This window comes from Bubalus bubalis, chromosome 2 (genome assembly GCF_019923935.1).
Source record: "Bubalus bubalis isolate 160015118507 breed Murrah chromosome 2, NDDB_SH_1, whole genome shotgun sequence".
Taxonomy (NCBI): domain Eukaryota; kingdom Metazoa; phylum Chordata; class Mammalia; order Artiodactyla; family Bovidae; genus Bubalus; species Bubalus bubalis.
In genome coordinates, this window is record NC_059158.1 from 21931441 (window position 1) to 21945040 (window position 13600).

The following is a 13600-nucleotide window of genomic DNA, read 5'->3' on the forward strand; positions in this document are numbered from 1 at the left end:
TAAGTTAAACTTCAGTGAAACTCTTAGTTAACAGCAGAAATCACCCTCACCCCTGAGCTTCCACTAGGAATAGTTCTGAAGTCACTGGTGTGAAATAAGGTTGCCTTTGAGTCTCTGAAAGGTAGGTGTGAGTGGTAGCCGATGACGCAAAGGGTAACAATTTACTCGCTCCACTCAAAGGAACAAATAAGATGGTTTTATTTGGTATTTTAGATGAAGTACCTCTAAGGGTTTTGTGCCCATCAATGGCATTTGGAAATTCGGTGAATCAGTTGAGAGAGGAGTTCCTCCCAACAAAGTTAAGGGCTGAGCTAAGAGATTTCATAGAGAGGAAAAAGGGACCAACATTTTTGGTAGAAAAGAACGTTTCAACCTTCAAACTTCCGCTCTACATTTTGTTTTTCGTTGTGTAGTGTCTGACTTTTGAGACCCCAAGGCTTGTAGCCTGCCACGCTCCTCTATCGGTGGGATTTCTCAGGCAAGAGTGGGTTTGCCGTTTCGTTCTCCAGGGCATCTTCTTGACTCAGGAATCGAGCCTGCATCTCCCGCATTGCGGGCGGATTCTTTACCGTTAAGCCACCTTTAAAAGTACACGAACTCTTATGAGTGGAAAACGTTTCTTGATTGTCATTTTATCTGAGAGGTTGTCAGAGCCAGAAGGGACATTAGGGGTTACTCCATCCGGCCCGCACAGTGGGATTTAGGAAAGAGCCACAACCAGGACCTGCACCTTGACTCCCGCATCTGGGATTATCTACCCACCCCACCGTTGGTTTTAGGAGTCAGGCTAAACCAATCTTGTGCTACGATGCAAACGAGTTCCCATTAGGACTCTCGCTCTTTTCTACTTTTTTTTTTTTTTCCAAAACATGTTCTCCTGCGTTGCTGATTTTTCAGACTGATCAATGCCAAGAGAGGAAAACAAGACAAATGAGGGCATCTCCTGGCTGGCGAGCATATCACAAAAGTAAATAGAAAGGAATCGGGATTCTGGTACCACGTAGAAAACGGGAATCCTGGGAGTTCTGATCAAGAGGTGGGGAAATCGGTCCCTTCAATGCGAAATGCAGCGGTCGAGGGACCTTGTGAAAGTCGGTTGAGTATTTCCCGGGGACGCAGAGCTGAGTTGACAAGACAGTGTTGACCTGTGTCCAACAACGTGTATTATGCTTGGTTTTACCTGTTATCAGGTATTTGCCAAGTAACTTCACCACTCCAAGCGCTGTCAATTACTGTCCGTTGTGAAATTTACTTTAAGACACCTAACTTACACTGTGGTTGTGACGATTAAGCCGGGAAAAGAACGATTAGATGCATTACTATAAAACGCCTGCCAGAAGATGTTAAAGAAGGAAAACTTAACATGCGACGAGGTGGCCGAGTGGTTAAGGCGATGGACTGCTAATCCATTGTGCTCTGCACGCGTGGGTTCGAATCCCATCCTCGTCGACTGGCTGAGTTTGTGAGGGGTGGTTACTTGTTTTGGCGAGGTAATTCGTAACTGAGTTACTCATTCAGTTGAGTGAAGTAAATTAATTCCTTCTATTCCACCCACCCCACCCCCCGCCCCGCCCCGTTCCCGACTTCCTTAGTAGCATTTTGTCATAGCTGTGAACTTTGTTAAATGATACATTTGATTAGTGTTTCATTCTCCCATTCTCCCGTGAAATTTTCATTCCAAGTTTTGCTTAGCAGAGAGGAAATCACTGAAGAATTAATTGAAGACCATAGATAAACATTGCCTAATAAATTTAGAGGAGCGTATAAAGTTGTTGATAGAGAAGTGTACACAAAATTATGGGTTATTTAAGGCATTATCAGGTTAATTTTATCTTTAGAGAATTTTTGTCTATTATCTTTTAACTTTAAAAGCAACCATTTCTAAGGATCCCTATCATTGACAAGGAAGAAGAATATGTATCTCTTAGAGATATGACAAAACTAAAAAGTACACACTACAATATTCTCAGTTAAAGCTAAGTATTTCTCCCTGAGAAAAGGTCATAAAAATCTGGGACTTCCCTGTTGGCCCAGCAGTTAAGACTCTTCACTTCCACTGCAGAGGGCACAGGTTTGATCCCTGGTCAAAGCACTAAGATCCCCGCATGCCCTGTGATGCACTCCCCCCAAAAGTAACATGCAGTTTCTACCTGCGACTTCCATCTTGACAGACTTTGGGAGGAAAAAATATAATGTATTTTTTCATTTTATTACTTATTTTATTTATTGCCATTTTGGAGTAAGTATTATGTTCATATGATTCCAAAACTATAAAAATCTATACAGCAAATTTTGTCACCAATTACCCTTCCCACCAGTAGGACATTATTGGCCCCAATGTGTCATTCCAGAAACACAGTATGCATATATAGTACTAAGCTCTCCAAGATACATTTTTATTGAAGTATAGTTAATTTAAAATGTTGTATTAATTTCTACTGTACAGCAAAGTGATACAGTTACATATCTATATTCTTTTATTCATATATTCTTTTCCATTATGGTGTATCACAATATCGTTCCCTGTGCTGTACAGTAGGACCTTGTTGTTAACCCTTCTATATATAATAGTTTGCCTCTGCTAACCCCAAACTCCCAGTCCTTCCCTCCCCAATCCCCTGCCCTTGGCAACCACAAGTCTGTTCTCTATGTCTTTGAGTCCATTTCTATTTTGTAAATGAATTCATTTGTATCATATTTTAGAGTCCACATGTAAGTGATGTCATATAGCATTTGTCTTTCTCTTTCTGACTTACTTCACTTATGATAATCTCTAGTTCCAGCTATGTTGATCCAATGGCATTATTTTATTCTTTTTATGGCTGAGTAGTATTCCATAGTATATATGTACCACATCTTCTTTAGCAATTCATCTGTTGGACATTTAGGTTGTTTCCATGTCTTGGCTATTGTGAATAGTGCTGCTTTGAACATATGGGTGCATGTATCCAAAATATAATGTTCAATGAAAAAGAGCATAGTGCAAGACAATGTATATAATGCTACTTATTTTAAAAGGTAAATATATCTGCATCTAAATATATACACCATTTTGCATATGTGTGTCTATAGCTATAATATAAATGTCTAGGAGATAAGCTGTGTTCTAGGGTGTAGTCATTTGTAAGATATTTTCCAATTTCCTCCATAGGGATTATATTAATTTATGCATGTGTGCCATCTATGGGGTTGCACAGAGTCGGACACAACTGAAGCAACTTAGTAGCAGCAGCAGTGCCTGCTAAGTCACTTCAGTTATGTCTGACTCTGTGTGACCCTATGCACTGTAGCCTGTCAGGCTCCTGTATCCATGGGATTCTCAAGGCAAGAATACTGGAGTGGGTTGCCATGCCCTCCTCCAGGGGATCTTGCCAACATGGGGATGGGGAACGTGTCTCTTACATTTCCTGCATTGGGAAGCAGGTTCTTTACCACTAGCCCCACCTGGGAAGCCCCCCAACCAAATAAGTAGAAAGGAGACCAGACCACATCTGCTCCTGCAGCCCTATAAGAGGAATTTTTATTTCAACTAGCATTGTCACAGATCATCTAAATGGAAGCACAAGCACCCTCAGTGAGAAGGAAATAGGAGTCTTGATTTCTCATAAGCTTGGTGGCTTTTGTTTATTACAGATTTTCTGGATATCCAATGGCAGTTTATAAATTGGACTGATTAATGATTTAATGGATTTTAGGGACTGGTGAAATTGAGCCTTCTGTGGTTTTAGGGTGGAATTCATTCGATTGTTTTATTAGAATGAAAATTTTAAATGTCTGAATCAGAGGTCTCATGTTGGATCCTGGATTAGTTCCTATGCAATCCAAGAGATTACTCTAGTTCAGCAGTTCTCAAAAGTGTGTTTCTCCCAAGCAACACCAGCATCATCGTCACCTGGAAACTTGTTAGAAATACAAACTCCAGGACTGGGGCCCAACAATTTGTGCTTGAACAAATTCTGGGGTAATCCTGATAAATGCTGAAGTTTGAAACTCTAGTTTTATTCTGTTTTGTTTTGTTTTAAAACATGGTTATCCTAGTTGCTGTCCATCTTGGTAAAATCTTTTTTCCTCAAGACCCACATTTCTCCTGTCATTCCAGCATCAACATGAGTGTCTATCCTGATTTTTTCCCTGCTCTGCCAGGATTAATTGTTCTAACCCCTCCTCTACCCACACAGCTAGGACTCACAGAGCAAGCTAAGGTGGTGTTAAAGACACCGGCCAAAGACTACCAGAAACAAACCTGACAAAATCAGTGTAATTAATACAGCGACAGGATACTCCGGGAAACACCGCTCAACAAGAGAAGTGAGAGAAAACCTCCTTTATTAAGAACCTAGTTACTTTCAGTTCAGTTCACTTCAGTTCAGTCGCTCAGTCGTGTCCGACTCTTTGCGACCCCATGAATTGCAGCACGCCAGGCCTCCCTGTCCATCACCAACTCCCGGATGACTCTAAAGAGGCTCTAAAGGGAGCGAGAAGCGGGTCTGGGTTGATAGCTATTTCTGAGGAGGGATTAGAAGAAGCGCAGATTATCTGGGGATTAGGTATAGTCTTGAAAAGTGGATGGTTTTAGGTATTCCAGTAATAGATGGGACTTAGCCGAGTGGGTCTGGGACATCGTAAGAAGGCAGTAATCACTCAAAGAGCGGACCGTGGTGGCTTTTCACAGTTGCTGCTTGATCTTGGGGAAAACACTGATTCTTGTTTACTTTGTAGCTGGCATTACCTGTATCTTTCCTCCCAGCCTGATAACAGCAGCCATCCCCACCCCCCTTCTTTTTTTTGTTGTTCTTTTTCAATCGTAGTAGGTTTTCTTCCTTTCCATCTAGACAGGATTTTACTCTTTCAGGGGAGGTTGCTTTGACTGTGGACTTTCAGGAGACTTCGGAGAGGAAGCAGGCCGAGATTTCCTCCTTTTAACCCCAGTCCAAAGCACCTAAGAGAGGAGGCGCGGGAGAACGGTCTGCAGAGGGGGACGAACTTGCGCTCCCGCCTTCTCTGCCTGCTGCTGCTTTGAGGCCTTTCCAGGCTAGGGTTGGCGTGGGGGTCGGTAAGGAAAGCAGAACCGAAGGCCGCCTCTCGAGAATTATCCCAGCGAACAGGGAGGTCGCTTCCCGCAGATGCCCCGCGGCGAAGAAAGCGCCCCCCGCTGGAGGTAGGCGATAGGGTGCCAGATGAAACACAACGCCCAGCTATATGTGACTTTCAGATAATGAGCAATTTTTTGTATACAAGTGTGGAAAACCTAGATAGTGGTTGCACATCTGTGAGCAGCCTTCAGGGCACGGCGGGCGGCGAGGAGGGTTCTTGACGATTCTGAGGCCAGAGAGCGTCTTCATCTCAGGAAATCTCACTCTCCCTTCCTTTTCACCGGTTCCCCAGGAATTGGTAAACTTCCAAGAGAAAATGCCCGTTTCTGACTTCTCCAGGGCTCGGGCCACTTGGGAATCACAGAAAGAGGCATTAAATGATGACTTGAGAACTCCTTCGCTTTGAAATATAACTCTCTCGTTGAAGCTAAACGTATTGTTATGTCGGAACGGGGTGTTACTCAAAAAGGGGGAAAAAAATAAAAAGCGGGGTGGGGGGGGGGGGTGGTCAGAAACGAGCTTGTCCTAGTCACTTACCCGAGAGCCAAAGCTAAACTGGACCCAGAGGTCGCTTCGAGATATGATATGAAGGATATGAACTCCGATCGTCAGATTCAAAGACCAGAACGCTGTTACACAATAGGACAGTTATCAGGTGGTGTTTGTGATGTTTAAGTGTAAAGGACTGGCAGCCTTGGCTGAGGCTCCTGCTCTCCCACTGCCTTGGAGGAATCCCCCGACCTGCGCCGTCTGCTCTCTCAGTCCCCCTTATTTGCTCCAGTTCTTTGGGTTCTTCATTCTCTTGCATCTCCAGCTCCCGCGGACCTTCAAATAACCTGGCTAGAACGGCGCGGGCATTGAAACGGTGTGAGTCTAGAGGAGATGCGTTGCCCCTTCCACTCCAGTTTCATTCAGTCCAGAGGTTCGCTTTCTCTTTGGGGAGAGTTTCTGCAACTCTCTTGGTCTCAGGGCACAGTCCAGTATGGAAAGAATGTTCATAATTTCAAGTTCAGGTAAAACTTAAAGATACTACCCTAATCAACGCTATGCAGAATAATTTTAAGAATCTGGATATGTGTATTTCTAGAAAATATAACATACGGAAATGACCCTAGGAGAAATAAAAAATCCGAACAGACCAGTTACAATTGAAGACATAAAGCTGTCAACAAACTACCCTGAAAAAATATCAGACGTAAGTTTCACAGATGAATTTTAATAAACTATTACAGAACAGATAATTCTAATGCATTTAAAACTGTTAGAATATAGAAAAAGAAGAGAATATTCGATTTTGAATGGGGATGGGGAACAAATAATGATCTTTAAACTAAAATTGATTACCAATAAGAAAACCCACCTAGTTCTTCCCTGGTGGTGCAGTGGATAAGAATCCACCTGCCAATGTGGGGACACAGTCTTGGGAAGATTCCACATGCCAAAGAGCAAAGGCCCCATGGACCACAACTATTGAGCAGAGACAAGACCCATGCAACCAAAAAGCAATTAATTAAAAAAGAAAACCACATATTTTTATTTATGCTGAATCCTAAATAAAATCAGAGTAAACAGAATCCAGCAGCACACAGAGGAGTAAAAATTTTTCTATGTCGAGATAGAGATGAGCATTAAAATTGTTTAAAATTTTAAAACTTTTAAACACAATTCTCCATATTAGCGTATCTCACTAGAAACATCAACATTTAGTAGATATGGAAAAGGCATTTTATTATGTTAACATCCATTTTGATAGATTAAACATTTAAATAAAAGAATAGATATTTACTTACTTAACCATGATAAACATATCTAACTTACATCAACACCATCCTGCTTTCAGAGGAAACATCTTATGCCTTCTCTTTGAAGTTAGCAACATGTTAGAAAAATGTCCATTCTAATTACTATTATTTTATATTGCTCTGCAGGAACTAGACAATGCATTTAACGAGAAATAAGTTAGAAAAGAGTTAAAATTATATGAAGGTATCCAAGGATTTGTTTATAAAACTAAATATACTTATAAAAATAAACAAGAGAAATCAATTGCCTTCACACACACAGAATGAAAGAAAAGATCTCTGTTTTCAACAGCAACAAAAGAGAGAAAACAGAAATAAATTTTGTATGTTATATTCATTTGGTTTCTTTTTAAGTTTCCATATATAAGTGATAATATAAAGTATTTATCTTTCTCTGTCTAACTTATTTCACTAAGCATAGTAGCATCTAGGTCCATCCACATTTTTGAAATAGCAGAATTTCATTCTTTTTATGGCTAAATAATATTCCATTGTGTATATATACCACATCTTCTTTATTCATTCACCTGTTAATTGACACTTAGGCTGCTTCCACATCTTGACTATTATAAATAATGCTGCTATGAACATTTGTGTGCATGTGTATTTTTGAATTAGTGTTTTTATTTTGTTTGGGTATATATCTGGGAATGGAATTGCTGAATCACATGGTAGTTCTTGTAGAAGGAAATGGCAACCCACTCCCAGTATTCTTGCCTGGATAATCCCATGGACAGAGGAGCCTGGCAGGCTACAATCCATGGGGTCACAAGAGTCAGACATGACTTGGTGACTAAACCACCACCACCATGGTAGTTCTATTTTTAGTTTTTGAGGCACCTCCATATTGTTTTTCATAGTGGGTTCACCAGTTTACATTCCCATCAACTGTGAAAAGGATTCCTTTCCTCCATATTTTCTCCATTTGTTATTTGTACACTTTTTGAGGATAACCATTCTGACAGGTGTGAGATATCTCATTGTGGTTTTCATTAACAATTCCTTGATGATTAGCAAGGTTGAGCATCTTTTCAGGTGCCTGTTGACCATCTGTATGTCTTCTTTGGAAAAATGTCTCTTCTGGTCTCCTGCTCATCTTTTAATCAGGTTGGGTTTTTTTGGTTTCTTTAGTTTTGCTTTGAGTTAAATGAGCTACTTATATATTTGGGCACTGACCAGTTATCAATCACATCACAGGCAAATGTTTTCTCTCATTCAGTAGGTTGTCTTTTTGTTTTGTTGAGAAATAAATTTAAGAGGAAAATACCAGGTCAATAATAAGAAAACTTTAAATCTTGTTTACTGAAGCCAGATACGGAGAGAAAGTCATACCAATTTTCTCTACATGTTAGTGAAAGGGTTAACAGCTAGGCAGGTCTGCCTAGGGAGCCTGTGGTCCCCAAGCCCCAGGAGGAGACAAACTGGCAAGCCGCCAAAGTTTTTTTTCCCTGCATTCCTTTGCTCCCACTTTAAACACTTAGCAGGCCCCTTTAGTTTTGTGTTGCTGTAAGGACAATGGGTTCTGCCTGAAAGTAACTTTTTTCCAACCTTGAGCTGCCAATTGCCCAACAAAATAGTACATCTTGCTCATGGAAAAGTTTTTCTTAAGTTCTATTAATGAAACTATGTATCTTGTTTAGAAGTCTGTTTTCCTTCAAGACTTATACAATGTATCTCACCCATAGAGGACTCCCCTTGTGCAGATATGTATATTGTGAGAGAGAGCTGCACCTGGTGCAACTCTGTCAGCCTTGAGGTGTTTATCGATGATCAACAGCTCGCTAATGAGTATAAGATGCCTTGCAAAAACTGGCAAGGAGGGTACTCTCCTGCCCCCTTCCAGTGCCTATTGTTGGAAGCTTTCTCTATCCCTGTTGCTTTAATAAAATCTACCCAAAGCTCTCAGTGACAGAGACTATATTTGGTGCCAGAGTTAAATCCTCTTCTAAGGTCACAAATCCAGCAGCACCATTCACCGTAAGCTATCATCTTGGGGGCTCATCCAGGATCCCAAGACAAAATGTCAGCTTTCATCTATCATTAGTCTAGGTGTTACTATTACGCCAATAAATATTAACATAAAATTTTGTTTTCAAACTGGATAAATACCTTCAAAAGTTTGTGTGAAAAGTAAACAAGCATTAGTAGTCAGGAAAATTCAGAAAAGAATAACAAGGAAGAACAAGCCTTTTGGGTTTTAAAACAAACTTCAATGAAAAAAACATTATAGTATGAACAGGATAGAAAACCCAGAAGTAAGCACAAATATTTAAGAATTTGATAAAAATGGTATTTCAAGTCAGTGGAGAAAAGACAGATCACTCAATAAATTATACTGGGACATCTGGGTAGATCAGTTCAGGTCAGTCACTTAGTTGTGTCCAACTGTGGGACCCCATAGACTGCAGCATGCCAGGCTTCCCTGTCCATCACCAACTCTGGAGCTTGCTCAAACTCATGTCTATCAACTCCATGATGCCATCCAACCATCTCATCCTCTGTCATCCCCTTCTCCTCCTGCCTTCAATCTTTCCCAGCACCAGGGTCTTTTCCAGTGAGTCAGTTCTTCCCATCAGGTGGCCAAAATATTGGAGTTTCAGCTTCAGTATCAGTCCTTCCAATGAATATTCAGGACTGATTTCCTTTAGGATGGACTGGTTGGATCTCCTTGCAGTCCAGGGGACTCTCAAGAATCATCTCCAACACCACAGTTCAAAATCATCAGTTCTTCAGTACTCAGCTTTCTTTACAATCCAACTCTCATATCCATACATGACTACTGGAAAAAACATAGCTTTGACTAGATGGACCTTCGTCAGCAAAGTAATGTCTCTGTTTTTTAATATGTTGTCTAGGTTGGTCATAGCTTTTCTTCCAAGGAGCAAGCATCTTTTAATTTCCTGGCTGCAGTCACCATCTACAGTGATTTTGGAGCCCCCCAAAATAAAGTTTCTCACTGTTTCCATTGTTTCCCCATCTATTGGCCATGAAGTGATGGGGCCGGATGCCATGATCTTCATTTTCTGAATGTTCAGTTTTATGTCAGCTTTTTCACTCTCCTCTTTCACTTTCAAGAGGCTCTTTAGTTCCTCTTCACTTTCTGCCATAAGAGTGGTATCATCTGCATATCTGAGGTTATTGATATTTCTCCCAGCAATCTTGATTCCAGCTTGTAGTTCATCCAGCCCGGCATTTTGCGTGATATACTCTGCATCAATGTTAAATGAGCAGGGTGACAGTATACAGTCTTGATGTACTCCTTTCCTAATTTGGAACCAGTCTGTTATTCCATGTCTAGTTCCAACTGTTGCTTCTTGACCTCGATACAGATTTCTCAGGAAGCAGGTAAGGTGGTCTGGTATTCCCATCTCTTTAAGAATTTGCCACAGTTTGTTTTGATCTACACAGTCAAAGGCTTTGGCATAATCAATAAACCAGAAGTAGATGTTTTTCTGGAATTCTCTTGCTTTTTTGATGATCCAGCAGATGCTGGCAATTTGATCTCTGATTACTCTGCCTTTTCTAAATCCAGCTTGAATATCAGGAAGTTCACAGTTCATGTATTGTTGAAGCCTGGCTTGGAGAATTTTAAGCATTACTTTGCTAGCATGTGAAATGAGTGCAATTGTGCAGTAGTCTGAACATTCTTTGCCATTGCCCTTCTTTGGGATTGGGATGAACTGATGTCTGAGTAGATAGACATCTGGAAAAAAAACAGAGTGCAATCCACATCTCATATTTTACAACTGAGTAATTTCTAGGTGGTTCAAGAATTTAAATAGGAAAAAAATAAAGCTGCAAAAGTCCTAGAAAAAACCACATGAGAATTTTCTTTTATAGTCTTGGCACAATGGAGTCCAAGAAATTTCTTGGCATCACAGAAAACATAAGGGATAACTACATTGGCAAAAATCAAAAAGCTTGATGAAGATTGGGGGTGATATCACTTTCAGATAGTGTTGGAGAACTGGAAATTTTCGTAACTACTTTTGAAGGCAATTTAGTAGTCTATAATAAATGAATATTCTTTGACTCAGAAATTCTACTTTTAGGAATTTATCCTACAGATATACTCATATATGTGTAAGATGATGTATATATAAAAATATTTAGGAGCGGTTTGACATTTGCGGTCAACAAGATGGCTACCTCCATGCTCGGCTCTCTGCTGCGGATCGTCCGGCAGGTGGTTCCTTCATCAGCTTCAGGCCAAGCTCGAAGTTACTATGTCGACTGGAGAATGCTGCGTGATGTAAAGAGAAGAAAAATGGCCTACGAGTATGCAGATAAGAGGCTACGGATCAATTCTCTCAGGAAGAATACTATTCTTCCAAAACACCTTCAGGAGGTGGCTGATGAAGAAATTGCTGCCCTTCCCCGGGATAGCTGCCCCGTTAGAATCAGAAATCGATGTGTCATGACGTCCCGTCCACAAGGCGTAAAGCGGCGCTGGAGGCTCAGCCGTATTGTCTTCCGTCACTTAGCTGATCATGGACAACTGTCTGGGATCCAGCGAGCAATATGGTGATCAGCTCCAGAACCTAATGACCTTGCAGGAAAACCATTTAGGCAAGAAGAGACTTTTGTAATAGATAAAAACCTGATTTTTATTTGAGTGTTCTGTCAGTGAATAATATTTTTCTAAACATTGTTCCCAAGCATAGTGCAAAGAGTAATAAAAAAAAAAAAAGTTTGTGAAAAAAAAAATTTAGTACAGTATTATTTATAAATAGAAAATATTTGGAAATAATCTAATTGCTCATCAACAGAGGACTGACTAAATAAATCTATATAATAGAATATTATACATTATTATAATAATAATGGCTATGGGAAAAACTCCAAAATTAAACAAGCAAATAGAGGAGCTGTGTGCATAATATCCTACTATCTGTATAAAATAATGGAGTTAAATTATAAATAAATAATTGCTTCTACATGTATAAAATATCCCTGAAAACCTACAAAAGAAATCAAGAGCTTTGGCTGTTTCTAGGGAGTGAAATTAAGTGACTAGAGGTAGGAATAAGATGAAAATTTTTATTAAAAATTTCTTAAATTTGAAAATGTTTAAATAGATGAGAGAGAGACTCTAGTACATATCCAGGATCTCTTATCCACAATTCTACTGCTGCTGCTGCTAAGTCGCTTCATTCGTGTCCGACTCTGTGCAACCCCATAGACGGCAGCCCACCAGGCTCCGCTGTCCCTGGGATTTTCCAGGCAAGATCACTGGAGTGGGTTGCCATTGCTACTGCGTCCACAGTTCTAAAATCCATACAATTCTGAACTATTTTTTCCCCCATAAATTTGGCAGTAAAACTCATCTGAGGGAAATCTCAAGGTGAACTGAACTGGGATTTTTTAAATAGTCTTAAAAATCTGAATTTTCAAACATAATTACTCCCAAAGGTCTGTGTGTGATTATATAATGAACACCATATACTCACCTACAGGTGTTCATTTTGCCATATTTGTGCTCCCTCTCACACACTCTCTGCTGAAGTATTTTATAGTAAATTATAGACATCATGACATACCACCCTTGTTCTTCAGTTCTCATCTTTAATAAACAAAAACACTTTCCTGTGGAACAACAATATCATTGTCAAGCTCGGCAGAAGAGAAAAATCAAAGGGAAATGTTTCCATGTAGTCTCTTTTGTACTTTTTGTACTTTGAAACCATGGCTCTATAACTTATTCAATAGATAATGCAATTTTAAATTAGAAACAAATTTGGATGAGACCTTTAATAGAGAAAATTAGCCAGAAGCTATGGGATCTGTCAAACTATAATAAAAGGACAAGAAGGGATTCACAAATACCCAATTAAAAATAGAGATTGGGGGGAAAATCATTTCATGTTAATACCCACTAATTTGGGGCTGGCATCAATAGGGCTTTCATCAGGTCAGTACTGACAGAAACATGGCACAGAAAGCCAATCGACACCTGACACAAGTGTCTACTGCTTTGAAGTAAAATTTTGTTTTCTCTGTCATAGAGTATGTGCTCTGTTAGTTATGTCCGACTCTTTGAGACCCCATGGGCTGTAGCCCACCAGGCTCCTCTGTCCCTGGGATTTTCCCAGCAAGAATACTGGAGTGGGTTGCTATTTCTTTCTCCAGGAGATCTTCCCACCCAGGAATTGAACCTGCCCATCCAGTGCCTCTTGCATTGACTGGCAGATTCATAGAGAGTCCAATCTAATCAATTTGACCCTAGGTGACTGGCTGTTCCTACTGGGATATTACACCTTATTGTGGTTGCAGCTCAACAGTGGTGATGTCTGGATTAACTTTAGTGAAAGAAAGCCTCTTTTTTTTTAGTCTATGCACATCTTCCATCATGGTAGTCAAGGTCACCATGTTCAAAAGTTCCTTGACCAAATCCTGAAGTAGCTAAATAAGCAGTTGCTGACATCCATGGGGAGATCAGCTTCCCCACTTCTTACTGAAACCTCTCACATGGTGGGTTAGTGAAGATTCATACGGGACACAAATATTTTTACACTTGTGTCTATTCACCTGCCAGCTAGTTCCTTACTTTCTTTGCTACCAATCCTCCAAATATTTTCTCTTCCTTCTCCTTCTTCTTCTTTTTGAACTTATGATAAAACACACAGTAGAGTCAGTATCCCAATATGCCTGTTTCCAGGTTCAGATGACCCTCAATGTTTTTGCTAGCTGAGTAATCAGCATTTC

At 40.2% G+C, this 13600-nt stretch overlaps 1 protein-coding gene and 1 non-coding gene across 2 annotated transcripts; both read left to right on the forward strand.

Annotated features, from left to right (window-relative positions):
* Positions 1 to 1367: 1367 nt before the first annotated feature.
* Positions 1368 to 1449, forward strand: TRNAS-GCU. The gene has a single exon. It is a non-coding gene; the product is annotated as a tRNA-Ser (tRNA).
* A 9564-nt stretch (positions 1450 to 11013) lies between these two features.
* Positions 11014 to 11602, forward strand: LOC123464711 (28S ribosomal protein S14, mitochondrial-like). Its single transcript, XM_045162134.1, has one exon. The coding sequence runs from the start codon at positions 11037 to 11039 to the stop codon at positions 11421 to 11423; it is 387 nt and encodes a 128-aa protein (XP_045018069.1). The 5' UTR covers positions 11014 to 11036; the 3' UTR covers positions 11424 to 11602.
* The last annotated feature ends 1998 nt before the right edge of the window (positions 11603 to 13600 follow it).